At 58.5% G+C, this 21157-nt stretch overlaps 1 protein-coding gene across 3 annotated transcripts in view; it reads right to left on the reverse strand.

Annotated features, from left to right (window-relative positions):
- PKP1 (plakophilin 1) overlaps positions 1-21157 on the reverse strand; it is a 52068-nt gene that overhangs the window by 26860 nt on the left and 4051 nt on the right. For 2 of the 3 annotated variants that reach the window (XM_089904982.1, XM_022561999.3), the window contains exon 2: positions 15851-15957. In XM_089904982.1, the coding sequence (XP_089761108.1) occupies positions 15851-15957 (107 nt within the window). Of the gene's footprint in view, positions 1-15850; positions 15958-17904; positions 17967-19230; positions 19260-21157 lie in introns of those variants that run through there. The other variant, XM_089905019.1, reaches the window with a different exon arrangement.

Raw genomic sequence — 21157 nt, forward strand, 5'->3', positions numbered from 1 at the left:
TGCCTGCTCTGACTTGTTCCGAGACTAGAGGATCAACATGCAGCCTGAGAAAATGCCTCCGCACAGGTGCCGACCTGAGACTCAGCTTTGCCAGGGTGAGCTGGGGCCAGTCCAGCAGCCCAGAGCCTGCCCGCCCCACCCCGTGAGTGAGCGTGTGTGTGCATGTGTGTGTGTGTGCGCGCGTGCCTGTACGTATGCGTGTGCATGTATGTACATATATGTGTGTGCGTGCGCACATGTGTGCGTGTGTATGTACGTATGTGTGCGCGCGTGTGTGTAAGTGCCCACACACAGGGGAGTCGCCGGGTGTCTGGGAACTCCCCTCCACTCCAGATCTAGCCACCGGACCTTGGCTGGGCCCCGTCCCTCTCTGCAGGGAAAGACTTTGGAGCAGGAGACCGCCTGTGGGTCACCTTCCGTCATCAGTGACACCCAGCGCTCAGAAGACACCCACTGTCAACCTTGGCCAAGGTGCTCTGGTCAGCTCCACCCACGCGGGCAGCTATGCACTCAGGCGGGCAAGGCGTTCACCCCCAAACTGGGTCAAGCCAGCCAACTCCAAAGGGAACTGGTGTGTGGGGCAGGGTAGGCACAAAGGGACAAGAAGAGGCAGAGGTCAGAGGAGCGGGCCGCCGTCTGACCATCCTCAGTGGGCAACTTGCACGGCACACAAGAAACACGCAACTAGGCCTCCAGGCCTCAGGCTGGCGGCCACACCCCACCCTTCTCTGGGGGAGGAAGATGACATGGCGCCGTGGAGGGAAGGCTGGCCCCCCCTGGTCCTCAGTGATGACACTCCTGGTCGTCACCCCAGACTGTGACTCCGGAGAGGCCACACGCTTCCCCGGCCCAAACCCAGCGCACGCGCCGTCCTGCTGGCGAAGCTCAGGGCTTGCTCTCCTGCCCTGGCCAGGGGTCGGGGGGCGCTGCCCACAGGGGCTGGGGTGCCGGCTGTGCTGCGGGAGGGCAGGTACGGGGGAGGCAGCGGCCCCGCGGGGCAGCATTTCTCAGCCACAGCCGCGTCGTGCACCCCACCTGGTTCCTGTGGCAGGGCCTGCTGGCGGGCTGGCGGTGGCCAAGCCAGCTGTGGATGAGTCTCCCGCCCTCAGGACCTTTGCTGTCGCTTTGACAAGCGTGAGCAAGGGCTCCTCTCGGCCGGGCACCATCCCCTCCTAGTGCACAGGGGGCCTGGGCTCCCCTCCAAGGCGCAGACGAGCCCTCCCAGAGCAGGCGGCCCGTGGCCTAGCTGACGCCTGTGCCCTTTGCCCCTTTTCTTCTATCTGCCTGAAATGACAGGGCATGTGGGCTCGGTGGGCTGAGACTTCTGCAGCAGAGGGAGACTCGGGGGCCAAGAACAGACTCAGGAGCCAGACGGCCTGGGTTGAGCTCTGCCATGTCAACTGCCCGATGGGTGGCCTTGGGCTTGTGCGTCTTGGTTTCTTCATTGGTAAAGTGGCATCATTGTGCCCAGTGTGCAGGGCCGTTGGGAGAACTCGGCGCACAGAGCATGACGTAAGTGCCCCTCTGACGCTCAGACTGGGGACAGGCTGGCTGCCTCTGGGTCTTGCCGAAGGAGCTGCCGGGTGGGCACAGGAAGGGGGAGGAACCCAGGCAGCCAGGAGGGCCTGGGAAAGGGGTGCACGCTGGCTTCCAGGGCCCAGGCTTTTCTCACCCCATGGCCACAGAACAGCCTCCATGGGTTTCAGAAAAACAGAGGAGACTGGTCCACCCAGATGGGCGGCTTTATGATGAAACAGCCTGGTGTTTCTTTGCATGGGCGATGTCAGCCTTCAGGCCAGACAATTCTTCACTGTATAGGATGCTCCAAGCATTGTGGGATGTCTGGTGCCCTGGTCCCCAGGCCCTAAGTACCAGTAACACCTCACAGCCACTCTGACCAGTAAGAACACCCCACACGCTTCCAAACGCTGCCTGTGGATCCCGAGTAACCGCCGGACCAGACCAGGGAGCGAGGCAGCACGGGATGGCGCTGGCCAGGCCGGGGCCCGCTCCCAACGCTCAGACAGTGACCTGCTGGCAACGTCCTCTGCTGTGGCTACAAAGGTCACACACACACACGCACCCCGCGGTCTGGTCATCTCATGCTTCCTTGGGAAACTCTGGCCTCGGGGGGATGGCCCATGGGACCACAACATGCCAGAGGCGAGATACTTGATTTCCCGGGAGCACAGCCGACCCCTCAGCCAGAGAGCAGGCTGGGCCGGGCAGCCTCAGGGACGCCTGGGCAGTGTGTCCAGAGAGACACATTTCAGCGCCTGGAACCATCCAGGGAGCCTCCCGGAGCCTCGCCCTGCTCTGCTGGTGACTTTGGTCTTATAATCCATTTTCTCTCCCTCTCCCCTTCCTTCGTGGGAAAGGGGAATTTTGCCCCCCACTGAGTGCCCTCACCCCCACCCTGGGCCCTCAACATAATTTCTCTTTCCATCCCTCCTGAAGTCAGCAAGCTCGCAGAGGCCAACCCTCTCATTTGCAGGCAAGGAAGCCGGTCCGACAGGGCCACTGGGGCAAAGTAAAGCAACAGAAGCCTGGGACCCGGGGCCTCAAAGCACTGAGTGCGGGCGGCCCCCCCGCGAGCCCCCCTCGGTCTGCAGCAGCCAGGGGCGCACCAGGTGGGCCCGGATGAAAAGAGGGTCTGTGTCCACTGATGAGCCCTTTCTGAAACCAAGCTTCGCCAGGCAGGCAGGGCTGGACAAACCTGCTCTGGGCGGACACGCCCGGACCCTCCTGCCCAGGCGCGCTCAGAGAAGAGTCACGTCCTATGCCCTCCTGTGAGAGCCAGCGCGTGGGCCACTTCACGGGGTCCTCACCCTCGTGGCCCAGGGAGGGGGCTCCTGAGAAAGGATCCGGATTACAGACGCCTCAGGGACAGACCCCATCGGCCATTTCCCTGCACATGCCACCCCACTCAGCACCCAGCCGGGCCCCCGGGGCAGCAGGCAGACAGCAAGCCTCCCTCCCCCTGGGAGTGCGGTCGGGATGGCACCGCAGCGGGTCACAGGCAGCAGGGGGTCTTCCCACGCTGCGTGGTGGCCCGGGGGTCTGGAGGGCACAGGTCCCCTCCCAGCAAGGGCTCCCGGGGGGAAGCTTAGGGCCCAGGGTGTGAGGGGCTCCCCCGGGCATGGGGCGGCTGCTTGCTCGGCAGTTTGCATCAGCGTGGAAACCACCGGCCTGAGTCACCAAAGGTGGGACCTCGGCTGGGGGGAGTGCCGGTCCTCGCCCCCCCCCCCCCCCGCCACCGCCGGGCACCGCTCCCTCTCCGGCTAGGAGCAGGGGTTCCGCCCTGGGCCGGCCCGCCCCTCCTTCCCTGGCACGCGGCTTCGTGCGGAGCGTGGAGGGCAGACGGAGCAGCCCCTCGGCTTGGAGGCCCTGCCGTGTGGGCCCGGAGGAGGCTATGTGGGTACCCCGGCCAGGGAGTCCCTCAGGGTGGGAGGAGCTGCCCCCGAGAGTCCGTCACCCGCACCCAGTGACCAGCAGTTCCCCCGGCTTGTGAACTGGACAACACTGATGGAGGCCCGGCTCCCAGGCTCAGGGGAGGCACCACAGAAATCTGAAACTGAAATTCAGTGCCGGGGGCTGGGCATCTTTTATCACCTGAATGTTTTTAATATGAAAAAGAAGAAAGTTTTGATGTTCATTCTGAGAGTAGATTTCACCAGAGAGCTGGTTAATAATGGCGTGTCCCTTATCACCTCGTAGGGTCAGGACTGAACTCCCAGTGACCAGGGCAGGAGTAAGAACTGTCGTGGGTAATTCAGAAAAGTTTTCTGAAGTATCTGGACCATGAAGCCCAAGTAGAGAAGAGCCTACGGCGCTCGGACTGCAGCCTGTGGGTCTTTCACGGAGGTGCTGCTCTCTCCAGGGACAGAGGCCACAACTCTGGGGAAAGAAGCCACCTGACCTCCTGGGCTCCAGGCTCCAAGTCTGCCTCTCAGGCCGGGGGCAAGGGTCAGGCCCACCGTGGCTCCTGCTGCTACTGGCGACAGAGCGGGAACGGGGGGCACAAAGTGCATTTGTGTGCCCCAGCACCTGGCCGAGAGCTGGCCTCCATGACATGTGATGTCTGAAAATACAACGGTGCCAGTTCCAGCACCCAGCACCCAGCTGCTCCAGCATCCAGCACCCACGTCCAGCACCAAGCACCCAGCTCCAGGACCCAGCTCCCAGCTCCAGCACCCAGCTCCAGCTCCCAGCTCTAGCACCCAGCTCCAGCATCCATTATCCAGCACCCAGCTCCCAGCTCCAGCACCCAGCTCTAGGACCCCACTCCCAGCTCCAGCACCCAGCACAGCTCTAGCATCCAGCTCCCAGCTCCAGCTCCAGCACCCAGCTCCCAGCTCCAGCACCCAGCTCCCAGCTCCAGCACCCAGCTCCCAGCTCCAGCATCCAGCTCTGCCTTCACATCCTGCTCCCCGTTTCATCACTAATCTGTGGGAGAAACTATTTCCTGAAACTCTGTTCTTGGACCTCTCCCCCTGCACACCTGAGACGTGGGTTTTTCTCGGCTCCTGACCCGCCAGGATGGGTTTGTGGGACAAGGACCTCAGGTTTGTGGGACAAGGACCTCAGGTTTTCTTCGTGGAAACCTTGGGCTTCACTTTGGGAAGTACCCCCTGGCAGGTGTCTGCCTTTCAGAGGCAGCTCTCAACAGTCCCAAGAGGCAAAGGATCCCTGCACCTCGGCCACCTCTCTCATGGGCTCAGAAGTGTCCAAGGCACGGTCCTTCTGCTCCCCAGGAGCCCCGTGTTCTGTGGTCACTTTGGAACCCAGAGGCCGACCCCTTCTTCCCCGTGATAGTTCATCCTGGGGAGGGAAAAGTGAGGGCCCCTCCAAGGTTCCCACGTGAAAGAACTCCTGGAACCTCGAGGAAGTGCCAGCTTCCTGAGACAGCAGACCTGAGCGTCAGGGAGCTCCCGCTGGGCCAGGCACCCCACCTTGTGCAGGGAGACTGGGGGTGCCCCTGAACTGCCACCCGAGCCCTGCACCAGGAGGCACTTACCAGCCATAAGAGGAGGGCCAGACGCTGCAAGACGGCAACATCCTGAGGAGCAGATTCTTCCTTGGCCAACAAAGAGCTCCTTGGAGACTCCTTGGTGAAAAACCCACTCCCACTGAGGAGACAGCCAAAAATTTCACAGGAAGGAAGGGACGACTGGCTGGACCCTCCAGGGCTTGGTGACACAGCCCCGACTGGAAGACGAGCCTGTGTGCATGTGTACACACACACTCCACGTGCACACCTGCCTGTGTGGGACACACATCACTTGGCTGGGGGTGGACTCAGGCGGGTAGGTCTTTGGAAGTGCCTTGAGCTTATCCTAAGAACCCCATAGCAGGCCTGGTACTTCACAGTTTGTCAACAGCCCTCCCATTCAACCTCTTGCTGGAACCTCACAGCCTCCGTCCCCCGCCTGGCCGAGGAGGTGCCGGGACAGGCAGCAGCAACTGTATTCTCTCTGAGAGCACCTCTTAAGCTCGGAGAACTTGAGGCTAAGACGGGGTAGACCTTGAACCAGGACCCAGGGCTCTGACCTTCCCGGTGTTCGTCCTCCAGCCACTTGGCCACCAGACTCTGGTGACATGAGTGAAGTCTAAATGGCCCAGAGCTTCTGCAGGACAGGCTCCACTACCACCTCGGGCTACTCACTGGCCCCTCACCTAGAAACCCCTCCCCAGAGCCCCAGACACAAGAGATGCCTGCTCTTCCTCTTTGGCTGATGGTGGGAAACGTTTAAGAAGAGTGCAGCTGACCGGCCGTGTGACACGTGATAAGGCTCTACTGCCCACAGAGCCCGGCTGGAAGGCCCTCTGTCCCGAGAGACGCCTACGGGCGAGGCGGCCTGTGATCACAGCAGGGCTGGCCGGGGGGGTCTCGAGAGGGAAGGCATGGAGGAGTGAGCGCGGGCCCCCATGCCCCGCACCCATGCTTGTTCCTGGTGCACACAAGCTGCCCTGAGAAATCAGGACATCACGTCAAGACTGCCGACTGAGGCCGAGCCCGGAGTCTCCTGCACTGAGACGAGTCGTCCTGAGCTTCTTGGGGCTCTAGAAGCTGAGCCACCTCCCTCCCAGCTTCGGGGGCAGTCAGAGGGAGGAGAAGGGCCTGCCCCGAGCCCCCCAGCTCCCTCCAGGCCTCCTCCCATGGCACCTCGCCCTTCCCCCAGCTCTGTGGGCCTCCCAGAGCTGCTTAGGGCTGCGGGGAGATCGGGAGAGTCTGGGGTCTCCTACCGACCCTCCCCAGGAGCAATTGATCCTGCAGGGCTTGGTGCCCAGCAGGCCCTGGGTTAGTACAGAGGGCCACAGACCTTGGCCGGAAACCTCATCTTTAAATGCTCCATTCAAGGGATTTCCCTGGTCCAGTGGGTAAGACTCTGCGCTCCCAATGCAGGGGGCCCGGGTTCCATCCCTGGTTGGGAACTAGATCCCACATGCATGCTGCACCTAAGAGTTTGCATGCCACAACTAAAAAAAACAAACCAAAAAACATGCCACAACTAAAAAAAACAAACCAAAAAACATGCCACAACGAAGATCCCGCATGCCACCACTAAGACCTGGCGCGGCCTAAATAAATAAATATTAAAAAAAGAAAAAGAAAAGAAAAGATCTAAATGCTCCATTCAAAAAGGCCTTCAGCTGGGCACAGGGCAGTCACCGGTGAGGGGAGGGGAGCCACCTGGTCACCTTTCTCCTTAGCCCTTGTCTCTACCTGACCTGCTGGACCAGCTTTGGGAAAATTACCCTGCATGACGAGCTTATGACCCAGAACCCCCCCAAGTGTGGGCCAGGCTCCATCAGCAGTCGTGAGGTGACTTTAGGGCATTTAAGGGCACAGCCAATAAGTAGCACTGAGGCTCACAGAAAAGTCCTTCTCTTTCACTTTGATTTACCGTGAGGAGAAGGTCCAGGTTGGTGCCAGGATGTGTCTTTAACATTTGCCAACCTCCCTTTCTGGGCAGAAAGATAAAAAGCCTTTTTACCCATTTGGAATTAAACAATGATTTGTTTTCATTCTATTTATTGTTATTGATTCTAAATTATGGTAAGCCTTCTTTTATGGCAAAGGATACCTTTTTTTTCTCTCAAGTTACTGATACAAAGTTTCTTTTCAAAATGTATGCACTGAAAGGAAGTTTATTAAAAATGAGTAAATAATAATTGGTGTGATGATTTTGTAAAACCTCTGACAGCAGAGATCAGATGAAACTCTGTTGCAGTGGCCGGGGTCCCCTCCTGCGACAGTGTGACCAGGAGCACAAGGCAGGGGCCCCAGAGGTCGGGTTCTAGTCCTGGTTCTACCCTGAGTGGCTGTGCAGCCTTGGACAGTCACCTCACCTCTCTGAGCCTCTCGGTTTCCCCAACTAGAGACAGCGCTGTAAGGCTTCTGACTTTTAGTGTCGTTTCAGCCCCGCTGGAGTCACACTCGCCCTTCTCCCCAGCCTAGCTCAGAGCTTCGGAACAAACCCAGGAGGCTGTCTTCACCCCCACTCCGGGCCACGCCCTTGTGCAGGTGTGTGTGGGGGGTGCCCCCTGCTAGAGCCCCCAAAGCTGCACCCCTCCCCAGCTGTGTCTCCACCTCCTCCTCCCACCCCCACCCCACTGGATTTTCCTTTTCAGCTAAGTTTGCTCTCCTGCGGCTGGAAGTCCTTGGTGGCGGCACGCCAGGGCCGGGCCCTGGGCAGGGAGGCTGAGCCCCACCCTAGGGCGGGGTGAGGTCCTCACCCACCTACGGGAAAGGCTGCTGCATTTGTCAGCGGAGTCTGGTGACAAAAGGCAGTTGCGACCAGAACAGAGGCCCTGGGCGACCTGCCCAGGGCTTTGTTTTGGCGGCCTCCTTCAGGGCCCCTCCTCCCTCCTGGCTCTGGAGCCCTTGTCGCTCGCCGGCCGGGCAGGAGACAAGGTCCTGACTCTTCCTCCTTCTCCTCGTGTCCCCCGACACCCCACGCAGAGCTGACTGGGCTCTGGACCCAGTTCTGCCCAGTCTACCTGTGAGGTACCTCCCGGGCAAGCCCCTGCACTTCTCCATAGCCTGACTTCCCTGCGAATAAAATCGGAATAACAGGAACTAGTTCACCCGTCCGGATCTCACAAAGGTGGAAGGATCAGGTTGGGAAGTGGAAACAGGATTACCTTGTATACGTTCAAACCGCTCCATAATTCAAGGGGTTCTGAGGACTGGGCTTCCTCCCACTGACAGCCCACCAAACGTGAAGGTGGCGGTCCTGGCAAAGCCGGCACTTGCCTGCTAACCCAGAACCCCAGGGCTCCGTCCCCAGACCTCCAGGACCCTGGGGACCAGGGCTGGAGCTAGGGAAGAAAGCGGGGTGGTCACCTGGTCCCACCCGCCAATGACAGACCAGGAGACTGAGGCCCGGAGAGGGTTAAGGAGCTCGTGCTGCAAACCCCAGCATTTCATCACACCCTCTCTCACGCTGGTGTCTCGTCTGTTAGTTGCTTTTGTTTTCTTTTAAATAAATTTATTTATTTATTTATTTATTTATTTTTGGCTGCATTGGGTCTTCGTTGCTGCACGCAGGCTTTCTCTAGTTGCGGCGCGCGGGCTTTCTCTAGTTGCGACGAGCGGGGGCTACTCTTTGTTGCGGTGCGCGGGCTTCTCATTGCGGTGGCTTCTCTTGTTGTGGAGCACGGGCTCTAGGCATGCGGGCTTCAGTACTTGCACCTCGTGGGCTCAGTAGTTGTGGCTCGCGGGCTCTAGAGCGCAGGCTCAGTAGGTGCGGCGCACGGGCTTAGCTGCTCCGTGGCATGTGGGATCTTCCCGCACCAGGGCTTGAACCCGTGTCTCCTGCATTGGCAGGCGGATTCTTAACCGTGCACCACCAGGGAAGTCCCCTGTTAGTTGTTTTTAACTAGAGCGTTAGGGCTTTCAAGTCTTGTTGGCTCAGTAGATTAGTTCTTGTCAGGAGTTAAAAAAAAAAAAAGGCAAAACTAAAACTCACTAATTTTCTTCTGGAGCGAAATAAAGAAGTTTGCAATTGTCCTTGATTCTTCAAATCTTCCCTCTAAAGTTTCAGCGGCTCTACTGTGACACGTGTGTGAGAAGGAAGGTGGGAACAAAGCCAGATCACAGGGGAGCCTCCTTCTTGGGGAAAGACGCTGACCGGAAGTGACAGGTGGATTAAAGCCAAAGGAAGATGTAAAACCAGGCTCGGTCCTCTCTCAGAGGAGGGGGAACTCCTTCCCGAGCCCATCTGGGAGGGGCCCCTGCAGCCCGTCCAGGGCTGGCAAAGCCCAATGCTCCCACCCACCAACCACACAGTGGCCACACTGAGTCCCCTGCACGGACGGACACGTCTCTCTGGACATTGCGACCAATTGCCTGCCTCCCTCCCCCACAAGGGTCCACCAACTGGGACAGTGACAGGTGACTGCCCTCTCCTGGGCCTGGCCTCTGGAGCTGCCCTTCTTGGAGTGATGCCTGTGCCTTGTGGGCACTCACAAAGGACGGCCCAGGGGCTACGGTCCCAGCTCCAAGCCTGGCAGCACCAGACCTCTGCCCGCTCCTGTCGGCTAAGGGCAGCCCCCAAGCCCAGCTCCCCGCCTGGAGCCCGTCCTGGGACTCCGCTTGCATTGATCTGCGGGCCGGGTCCTCTCCCTTCACCGGCCCGCAGTGCTGACTTCTCTCCCCCCAGGGAGGACATACAACACAGGACGTCAGAGCCGAGGAGACAGTCTTATGGTGCACCTGGGGCCCGGCAGGGATGGAGGGCCAGCAGCGGTCGCTGGGCAGTGCTGGGGAGCCCCACGCGCAGGCCAGTGGCCTTTCCTCCACCTCACCCCTGGCCTCTAAAGAGTCCCTGCTCCCCCCAAATCTGATCCAGGAAGAGCAGCCTCTCCGAGAGGTTGGAGTCAGCCCTCGGTGAAAAGCGGCTCAGAAGGACGCTCCGGCCCAGGGCCAGCAGGATCGTCCGGCACAGAAAGCAGGGCCACCCCATGCACATGGCCACTCCGAGGGACACCCCGACATGGGCGTATGAGTTTGAACAGAGGGGATGTCTCCAGCCTCAGCGATGCCCAGCCGGGTGCTGCTCCTACAGGGAGGGAGCCTGGGCGGGGGGAGTCAAATTCTGTCCCTCGACAGCAGCATCCTTGTTGGGCGAGAGCCTGGGGCTCGCGGGACTGGGTGGGGGTGAGTCACTGCTGGCAGGGGACGCCGGGCTGGCAAGCACGACGATCACCCCCTCTTCGTAGGGCAGGAGCATGCGTCCCCTCCATCCTTCTCTCCCCAGACTTTCCAAACGGAGGGCAGGCACCCCGCCAGAGAACCCAGCTGAGAGAGGGGAGCAGGGCCGGAGGCGGGGCGGGGTTTTTAAGCAGTGGGAGTTACCGGCCCGCCTCCCCTCTGTAGAGCTAAAGGAAATGAGGGCCTACCAGCTCTCCATCCTGCTGCAAGGGTTAACTGCCTGCTGTTTCCCCGGTGCCTGGAGGTGCCCAGATGAAAGCGGGGAGGTCATGCAGAAGCCCTCACCCACCTGCAGGCCCCGGAGACCACCGTGAGGCCCAGGCTGTGGGTCCCGCAGCTGTCCAGAGGAAGCTCTCGAGCCGCACAGAACCCTGAAAAGTCGGGGCTGAAGGGGTCCTTGGCTAGGTCTAGTCCAACAGCCTTGCTCCGTGGATGAGAAAAGGTCTCAGGAGGTGAAGACCCCCCGGGTCCTTCCCTCCGCTTGTAGCAGCCAAGCTGAGACCAGAATCCAGGCCTCCTACCCGATCGGGTGTGTCCTATTTACAGCCCCAACTGCCCTTCGAGATAGGAATTCTCACCTATTTCAGAGATGGGCAAGCAGCTGAGGTTAAGAATTTGCCGAGGGTCATCCAGCTACCTGAGGGCCCAGGGCTGGTCCCTCCACACCACCTGCCATGGGAGGGGTCTGTGTTTATTGGGACCTTTCTCTGCTTCAAGGGCTAGAGTCCTGCCGTCTTCTCTCCGGCAGCCCCTCGGCCTTGGGCCCTGCCGCCTGCAGACCCTGCGCACACGTGGCTCACCAGAGCCAGGGTTCCCATGCCCCACGGAGCTGTGCACAGCCTCAGCCCTCTCATCTACAGAAGAGGGCCCCCCAGGTGTCTCTGGGTCTGGGGTGGGCAGGACCAGTCCCCCTCAGGGAGAGGGTCCCCAGCACGTGGTCCAGGACACCCTGTCGTGATGGGATTACCAAATACTGACACATCAGTTAAGCAAGTAAAGCTGAGAAGAGGCTGGGAGGAAGATTTGCTAGCGAATCCTGGATTTTTTTTTAAGAATTTTTTTTTTTTGGCCTCCCTGTGCGGCATGCAGGATTTTAGTTCCCCGACTAGGGATTGAACCCGTGCCCCCTGCAGTGGCAGCTCGGAGTCCTAACCACTGGACCACAGGGGAATTCCCTGAACCCTGGATTAAGGCAGAGAAATGGGGTCAGTGACCAGAATGAAGGCAGAATTTCCCCTGGCCGTTCTCCTGGGGAGTCTTGACCTCTGCCCCCGCCCCGAGCACTGGGCTGGTGTAACTGAGCACGGTGGAGGGATTCAGCACGATGCCCCCACGGGATACCCTGGCCCAGACCGCCTGGCAGCTGCTGCGTGCGTGGGATCGGCTCCCGGTGGGATGCTCTAGGCCCGTCCATAACCAAAGCACATTTCACTCCACGTGACGCCCAGAGGCACGTAAGCGCTCTAGATGTGCTTCTTGATTTGAAAATAGGAAAACCATTTGGGGCTGGAGGCGGTGGAAAGGGAGACCCTCCTCTTAATCCAGAACCTTCCCTGGACGCTAAACTGTCCACCTGCCGCAATGTCATCCAGGACAAACCCACGTGCTTTCAGTGATTTCTGCTCCCTCCTCCCTCACCCTGCTGTCAGCCGACCCAGGGGACGTGTTCAAAGTGCCCCGTACAAGGACCTCAGGGGGGCCGTCAGCCTCCCTTTGCTCCCCTAAAGTAATTCTGCCTCGGTCCCCAACCTAGGACAGGGGCACTTAGGGAGTCTTGTTTTTATCACAGGGAATGAGTGGAAATACACCCTGACCTGGGGAACGCCAGATACAGCAAATAAAAATGCAGGACACCCAGTTAAATTTGACTATCAGGCAAACAACAAATAACACTGTGGGATCAGTATGTCGCAAATATTCATTTCTTTATGTTTTACTTGGTAGCCCACCCTGACCCCCACAGCTGAGTGGCTCCAGCTTGAGTCTAGGAAGGAAAAAGGGGCCACTGCCCTGCGTCTTTTGTGTGAGGCTGACTCACCAAGGAAAGAGTAGGCTTGGCTGGGGGACGGAAGGGGGGAAATGAAGGGATCTGAACTCATGCGTCTGTTCCAAGTCCCCAGAACATGCTATAGTTTTAAAATACTGAGACTGCAAAAAAAAAAAACACACCAGAAAACATCCCATAAAATGCCCAACAAAAGAGCGCAAATGTCTGGGGCGACGAAAGGAAACTCCATCAGGTTAGGAGTTAGGAGGCCAGGGGTCTCGTCTGCTCTCCCATTAACCAGCTGTGTGACCTTTGTCCTTGCTGGGCCTGAGTGTCCTTAACTATGAAATGCCGACCCTGTTGGTCTCTAAATAGTCCCCGAGTCTGGTTCTGAGAACTGGGACAGAAGAGCTGAGTCTGCTCATCTGAGAAACAGGGCTGGATGTGCCCCACCCTTTGCACCAGCTCACCTGCTCTTCCCTGGGCCTCTGGGCATCACTGACCAGCAGATACGGTCTCCGAGGACCAGGAGAGAATAGAGAACAATTGGCCAACGACTTTCTCGGGACCAGTTCTTCTTTTCCTTAAGCCCCTTGATGCTTTTTGTGTGTCAGACTAACTCTGTTTCATTCTATGACAAAACCGTCTATATTCCATTTTCTTATCTCGTGATATAAGTATCATAGATTATAAATAGGAGAATGAGATATATCTCATCTGTTTTTTTAAATTAGAAGACTATTGCTGAATTAGAATATAAGGTAAAATCATAAGGTACCACCACTGCTTTTCAAACATTTTTAGAACTCTCTTTTTGGAAGTGCCCACAGATCCTTTGCATACTTAAATAAAATACATAGTCAGCGGTGGCCAGTCTTTATTATTTGAAGTTGATCTGATATTTGAAACAAGACAAATCTGAGGAGTGAGGCTCTCAGAGGGCTTAATATCATTTCTGCTCAAACGCAGGTCCTGACGACACACAAATGGGGCTGGTTTTCCTAGATGGCCCCTAAAATGGCACTAACAACAATTATATTTTATAAAATATAATTTTTTTAGAGGTTCCAGAAACACTTCCAGCAATGGCGGCACAGCTGGACTCCTCCAGCTTAGCAACCGACACCTGCATTCGATCTGTCTGCGGTCCTCGCAGGGCAGATGGAGGCTCCTCTGAGGAGGGTCCGTGTGCCCTGTTCCCTCCCCCTGCCCTCTGCGCTCGTTTCTTGGGAGGGGGGGCACTGAACTCCCCTGGCTCAGCTGTGCCAATCCCTGGGAAAATCCCATGGCACCCCTATTGCCTTGCCCCCTGCCCCCCTTCCCCTAAGTCCTGACTAGCGGTTCCGCCATCGTGGCTGACGTGTTCGGCTCCAGCATCAATCCTTCCACCCATCCGCCTCCCTCCACCAAAGCCCCGTGTCCCACAGCCCCTCCTGAGCTAAGCGAGCCGACACACGTGCCCAGGCAGCTCCTGACTGAGTCACTCTGAAATCCCGCCGGCAGAGAGAAGGAGCGATGAGGGCTGGGCCTCGGGGTTCGGGAAAGGAGGGAATTCTCACCGGGCGTCAGAAAACAGTCACAGGGAGGGTGTAGGGGCAGCTGGGAGCCGGTGAGGATCGAGTTAATGGACCAGAAGCAGTGCTCAACCCAGCCGCACACAGGCTCTCCCAAGAAGGCCCTCAGAACGAGTTCCTTGCAGGTCCTGGTTACAAATCTCCACATGTAACAACCCCTCACTGCCCATCTGATGACACGTCCCGGTTAATGCAACACGTCAACCCCTGAGTGGAGGTGAAGCACGCACAGATGAAAACACTGATGCCCAGAGAAATCAGAGCTTGATCTAAAGTCACAGAGCCAGAGAGCAGCAGAGGCCCAGGGCGGGAGCCCAAGCGCCAAGTTCTGACTGGGCAACGCAACACTGTAAAGACACATAACATCTGCGTGGTCAGCATGATTACGCATCTGACTGCTGGTCCCGTCCAGGGACCTGCCCCTCCTTGGGTCTCTCCTAATCCTTTTCACGGGCATTACGAAGTCATCTTCTCAGATTCTGCCTGGTCCTCAGTCTCTCTGTCAAAGCCCTTTACTCACATCTATGCCTGGTCTGCCCGCCTACTGGGCTCAGTCAACTGTATGTATCACTTATCGGCACTGAGGGTATCGACTGACATCAAGAATCGGGAAAAAGGGAGGGAAATAAATTCACAGCAAACCTAGTTAAAGCTGTGACGAAAGACAAATCCTCCCAAATCAGCCCCAGTGAGAACTTACATAGGAAGGAATCAAGTGGATGACAAGGAACACCTAGCTCATAAACCTCCCACCTCTCTCCTGCCGGGGACCCCGACATCTGTGAGCAATGTGGACTCAAAGCAAAAGCTGCTAAAACCTGAGGCCCAAGCAGACGGAGCCCAGAGTCCCGTGGACAAGCGGCCTTTATCCCCAGCTGCACAGGCCTGAAGGGCCTCACAGCAGGATTTCCAGAACAATATAGGCTAATGTTGAAATTAGCAAAACGAAAGGGAAGTCACAGAATTTGCAGACTGGGAGAAAACCTGGGTGTCACCTAGCCCGACACCCCGATTGTGGAGTAGAAGAAAACTCCTGCGTGGGCTTGTATGGTTGAACCAGGGCATGTGCCCTGGTGCTTGATGGAGAGTTAGGGCCAAAGAAATATTTGTTCAGTAATGGGTGGACGGGCATAGCAGGATGACATCACACAGAAAGACAATGACAGGGCCAGGATTAAAGGATCTAGGATAATGTCTACTCATGCTAATTAAAAAAAAATTCTTAAGAATGATTATAATCAGGTTTTGTTTTTTTTTTTTCTTGTTTTTTGCGGTACGCGGGCCTCTCACCGCTGTGGCCTCTCCCGTTGCGGAGCACAGGCTCTGGACACGCAGGCTCAGCGGCCATGGCTCACGGGCCCAGCCGCTCCGTGGCATGTGGGATCTTCCCAGACAAGGGCACGAACCCGTGTCCCCTGCATCGGCAGGCGGACTCTCAACCACTGCGCCACCAGGGAAGCCCAATCAGGTTTTTTTTTAAGGCACATTATTTCGTTTAGTCCTGACAACAATCCCCAGAGGTAGACTTTGTTATATCTATTTTACATGTGGGGGAACTGAGACCCAGAGGTAGAAGACTCTCGCCCAAGGTCACATGCTCAGCAGTAACGCAGCTAGAATCTGAACGCGAGTTTGTCCAACTTACAAACTCAAGCCACATTCCCCCCTGGGCACACATCCTTGGTCATCAGCACATACTGAGGAGAGGGTTCCTTCGGGATTTTTCTAGAAACATCTAACCTATACATGACTGGACCATGAGAATTCAAACTTCTTTCAAATCTATGATCAAATCAGATATATTGGGAAATGGATTTTTTTTTTTAATATGATGTTTTCTTTATGCTTTTTCTAAAATGTTCTCATCTGAGCCATTCAGAAATATCCAGTCAGACAGGAGGCTGCAGTGAGAGCCACGTGTGAAATGATAGCCAAGCAAACGGACCCGGTCAGAGCTGGGGGCCCTCCCCTCGGGGACCCTTCCCACCCCGCACCACTGTCTCGGCGACCAGGATGCGCCTTCTCCTCCATGAAGCCTGAACCCACACCGTGCGGGAAGTAGCTCCTTACCGGATAGCCCCACGAGCCGTTCCCCGCCTGGAACTTCGAGTAGTAGCTGCTCCGGCCGGTGGTCCCGTAGCTGTTGTAATTGTCGACCAGGCCATCATACATGGAACCTTGAGGACAGGGGCAGGGGTTAGGCCATTCGCTCCCCACAGCCCTCCTGCCCACGGCGCCCCCTCTGCATCTGGTGCCCTGCGGCCCTCGGAGGCCAGGGCTGAGGCCTTGGAGGAGGAGAACGGGGAAGCAGCCGTCTGCTCACCTTCTCCCTCTCTCCACCCGGCCCTCCACAGCCAGATGGCTGCAGGGTCAGCTCCGAGGGCCTCGGCCGACCCCTTCCTGGGGGTCTACCCCTGTGGCCGGGGGTGGGCAGACACCTACAGGTCAGGAGTTGGCCTGGAGGGCTTCAGGCCCCCATCATCCCCGGTCCAGGGAATCACAACTCCGAGTTCCACAAGGATGGCCTTCCCACTCATGGATGACAGCCCGGAGCTCCACGTGGCAGCTCCAAGCCTCAGGGCCGCAGGGCAGCTCCGCAGGGTCCGGGGCCGACGCCACGCGGGACTCTGGTCCCCGAGCCCAGCCTTCCGCCCCCTCCTGCATCTCCCAGGTGCCCCAGCTGCTGCAGGGGGAGCGGCCACCAACCTCAAAGGCCCGGTGAGGATTAATGAACTGTCTTCCGAGTGCTTGGGGGCCCACAGATGACAGGCTCCGGGGAGGACAGAGCGTCATTACTCTTATTAAGGGTAAAGTGGCTTTGGATTTCAGAAGGCAGCCTGGACGCTAGGCTCCTTCACCGGATGGCTGGGGAACCCGAAAGGACAGCCCAATTCTTCCCGCTGTCCTGCTGCCCTTGAAGCGAGGCTGACAGTGACCTGCCTGGGGCTTTGCTCACACCATGTCCCGTGCCGAGTCTGCCTTCCTTCCTCGGCCACAGCCACTGAATCGCAACCGTCTGTAAACCCAAGTTCAAAAGCTGCAACCGGGCCCCGCCCAAGAGGCTGTCCTGCTGTCCGTACCCCAGGTCACATCCTGCCTGGTGCCCCGTTTCCTAGACTAGGAACCATGGCCCCATGGCCTGGGCATCCGGAGCAAGGGTGGTCCTATACTCTTACTAAGCGATGGCCCCTGGGGAAAGTCGATCCAGGGAGAGGGGGCTGACCCAGCATCAGGGGAAGGGTCCGGCCGGGATCCCACCTGGCTCAATTCACCCCTCCCCATCGGCTGTGCTCCCTCAGACTCCCAAGCCTTTGGGGGTGAGCGCTGGAGCATCTGAGCTGGGGGAAGAAGACAGAGCAGAGGGGCAGCTTTGGGTTGTGGCAGGTGTCCCTGCCTGGTGCCACCTCCTCTGTCCAGAGCCAGGTGACCCCCAACAGCTCACAGGAGGGGCAGTGTCCCTGATTCTCCATGCCCCCCATCACGGAGGATCAACTGGCCACTGGGGCTGCCGGCTGTGGCACAGACCCCCTGTCCTGGGCGCCTAGTGGTGCTGGAATTGGTCCTGGCTCCGGCATTTGGGCAAAGCACTTGCCTTCTCTTGGCCTTGGCTTCCTCTTCTACAGACAGAGGGGTTTGGCTTCTCTGGACCTCAAGGTCCCGTGGTTGTGTGATTACGGTGACTTGTGTCTGGGCATTCAGAGAAGCCTGACCTCTCTTCTCTAGAGACAGGGCTCAGCAAGGAAGAAGTTTGGGCATCAAAGGCTACATCACCACCTCCTTTGCTGCCTGCCTCAGGGTCCCCCAGAGGTGTCCCCACCCCAGAAAGCCCCAGGCCCAGGCCTGGCTCCAGAAGGGACGCCCCTGAGGCTCTGAATTGCTCCAAGCTCCCTGCTGAATGCAGGCAGCTCGTGCCTCTTCCTTTCTCCGGAAGCTCTGGAAAAGCTGCCTTTGTCAGGAGGAGTCTGGAGGCAATCTCATGGGCGTGGACGCCCAGAGCTCGCTCTCACCGAGAAAAGGGGCTGCAGCCAGGAACCCCGGTGGCCGACAGCCAGCGTCCCGTCCATCTCCCCTCCGTCCAGCCCACTCCTGACATCCCTTCCAGGGCAGGCCAAGGCAGGGCTCACCTGGGCAGGGATTTCTCACCCAAGGGCAAGCGTGGGTCAGCCAGCTGCTTTGGATGAAAAATCTGGGGTGGTGACAGACACAGAGTTATGGGAGAGGCGTCTCCAGGAGGCTCCGTGGAGGGCAGGCTCCCACAGAGCCTCCGCCCTGCTCGGGAGGGAGTCTGTCAGCAGTGATGTCACTCGCCCTCTTGGTCATCGGGTGAAGCATATCCTCCCCGACACCCTGCACCTGCCTGCCTCCCTCTCATTCTCCACTGTGTGACAGGTGGGGAGTTCTCTGCCGTGGAGGCAGATGACCTCTGGAGTACCTTATCATTCCAAGGCCAGTCCCTGTGGCCCAGGGGGCACTGTGGTGATGACAGGTGTGGGTTGTAACTCTCACTTCTGGTTGGGCCAAGGCCTCCAGGCCCTTCCAGGCAGCTCCTGAAGGCATCTCCCCAAGATCACCTGCAACTGGGGGTCAAACTGCCTGACTCCTACCATGAGCTGCTTGGCTTGGCCTCCTTGTGAGAATGTGGCTGCCATCACACCAGCCAGCACTGCTTCTCTGGCAGGAGGCAGCTGCCCTTGGGCCGAGGTTTCGAGGGTGGGGAGTCCAGACACCTCACACACTTGCAGTCACACCTTGCAGTGTGCCAGATACCCGAAGGGGTGCAGGCGGGAGGCGAGCCGTCTGTGAGACTGTTACTCCCACAGCAGAAGCGCGCGCTCCCTCTCCTGACCCTGGGGGGTCTGGTTGGGAAGTACCACCCTCTGAAAGTCAAGTTCAGCAGGAAGAACATGGAGCTTCTCACTGAGAGTGATGGGACAGCTCTGATGACCTGCACTTCTCCACTGGCCCCTTGACCTCACTGGACGTCACTTCTAGGAAGCCTTTCCTGATGACCCCCACCTGGTCCCCGTGCCCCAGGCTGCCTGTCCTCTCAGTGCAGGGTACGGTGAGGTACGGCCCCCCTGCCCAGCTCTGGTGCCTTGAGGCTCAGTGTTCCCATAACCGCAGCAGGGGACTGGGGTCCTTGCCTCCACTCAACCAGGCCCCCCTCCCACCCAAAGAGGTCCCTGGCGGGTCGGTGAACTGGGGAGAGACTGGAGCCAGAACGCCCAAGGCTATATGCTCAGGGAGGATTCTTGGTCCAGAGGTGGGAAGGGAGGGGGGGTCCCAGCACCAGTTTGCCCCACAGTCACCCCACCTCCCGGGAAGCACTGCACCCGCTGTTGTCGATGGAAGGGCCCATGGGCCTTTCCGCGTGGCCCAACTGTGTGTCTGCCTCGAGGCATCTGCCCCCCCACAGAAGCCCGGGGTCAGAGAGCAAAGGTCTGCCTTACCTGTGGGCCAGCATGGCCGGCCGCTCCCTACGCTGCAAGCCTCACTGTGGGTCATTGCTCCGGGTGACAAGCCATCTCAGAAAACCCACCCCGCACACGGCAGCACCCCGGTGCCCCTTCCCTTTGGCCTTGCACGGCGGCCTGACTCTCCCTGTGTCACTGGGCAGCCCTTTGTCAGGACCCCCGGGATTCCTTCCCCACTGGGATGGGTGAACCTTCGCAGGTATGACTCATCCTTCCACCCCCAAGCTTTCCATGGGTCACACCCGCCACGCCTGAAACATTCCTGCTCTTCTTCTCAGCCAAGCCTCTCCCTGGAGCCCAAACCCTGCACAAAACCAGCTCCTCCTGGAGAAGACCCACCTCCCACCCCGGCACCCCAACTCTCCCTCGGAGCCGTGTCAGCACTCGGTATACCTGCTCGACACAGTCTGTGCTGTACATTCTCTGTGTGTGTCTGCTGGGGGCGTTCTCCACCCACCCCGACCCAGGACCAGACTCACCTGGAGAAGGCCCTCGGGACACTGGCCAGCCTGGCCAAAGGACTGCCCCAGGGGCAGAGGTTGCCCGAAACGCCTCTCCTCCACCCCAGTCTCCCCACACCCCCGTCCCTGCTAGCCACAGGCCCTCCCAGAGAGGGAACCTGCGTCTCACAAGGCTCCTGCCTCTTCTAGCTACTTCTGCACTTACATCTGCTCCTTAGCACAAAAAGCTTCAGAAAGGAAGCCCACTGTCTCTCGGCCTCAGAAACGCCTTTACTTCACCCCCTAAATCGGTCCCATCCAGGGTGCCCAGCAGGGTGAGGCCCACAGCAAGAGGAATTTAAGTTAGACAATAAGGAGAACTGTCGGAAGAGGGCACGGAGATGTCTGGGACCCCAGACTGTCCCGCAGCCCAGCTCCTGCCCCTCGAACATCGCAGGGGATGTTCTGCCCTCCATCCAGGCCAGTGGGGTGCTCGTGGACACGCCGCCCTGTCCTGGACGGGAGGAGTTCAGCTCAACCCCACCTGACACGCTGGCGCAGTCGTTGCCCTTTCCTGGGCACGCGTACAGAACGGAAACACCAAAGCACACCGGGGTGTGTCCAAACCCAGCTCTGCTGGAAACCTGCTTCTCCTCCTCACGACCTGTGTGTGGCCACCACTAAGCCTACGTGCTGGACTGAGGGCAGAAGCGTGCTGGGGCCTGGGCTCAGCCCCCCGAGGGGGTCCAGGTTAAAGCATCGTCACCAGCAACTACCACACTAGATGCCCGTCCCTGTGTGTGTGTGTAGAGGTGTGTGCCTGTGACGGGGGTGGTTCCCACAGGGGGTCTCTGTGTGAGGGCGGGTGAGGGCCAGAACGAGGATTCTTGAACTTTGCTGCATCTCAGAACCGCCTGGGAGCCCTTAAAAGTCCACACGCCCGCGCTGTCCCCATACTAACTGAACCGGAACCTCTGGGGGCCGGAAATTCCCAGACTCTTCCGACGTGTGACCATGCTTAAGGACAGTGCTTTGGGGGATGTTTTTTGGGGATCTGATGCTTCCTGGAAGGAAACCGTGAGGGCCGTGTCTTGAGGGGAGGAGCTTTTTTTGCAGCTGCAGACGGTCTGGGGAAACCGTCTGCAGAGGCAGTGAGTTATCCATCTATTTCCAGTGAAATATCTGGAGATGATCTCACCCCACCTCTTACAGTTGCACAGACCCAGAGAGGGGCAGCCACTTGCCCGAGATCACACAGCAGCTGGCAACAGATCAGAGAGAACTCAAGCCTCCTGACACCAGCGGGACTCCTGCCGCTGCACAAGCGCCGCGAGGCGGGCCGCGTGTGAATGCGCGTGTGCGTGAGGACACGTGTGTGTGTGTGCACAGCGGCAGGTATACATGTGCATACATGCGTGCCTGTGTGGCGTGTGCCTACAGAGAGCCTCACATGAGGCTACCTT

This window comes from Delphinapterus leucas, chromosome 1 (genome assembly GCF_059928025.1).
Source record: "Delphinapterus leucas isolate spDelLeu-1000000601 "Yukka" chromosome 1, BTC_Dleu_Yukka2, whole genome shotgun sequence".
In the NCBI taxonomy this organism is placed as follows: Eukaryota; Metazoa; Chordata; class Mammalia; order Artiodactyla; family Monodontidae; genus Delphinapterus; species Delphinapterus leucas.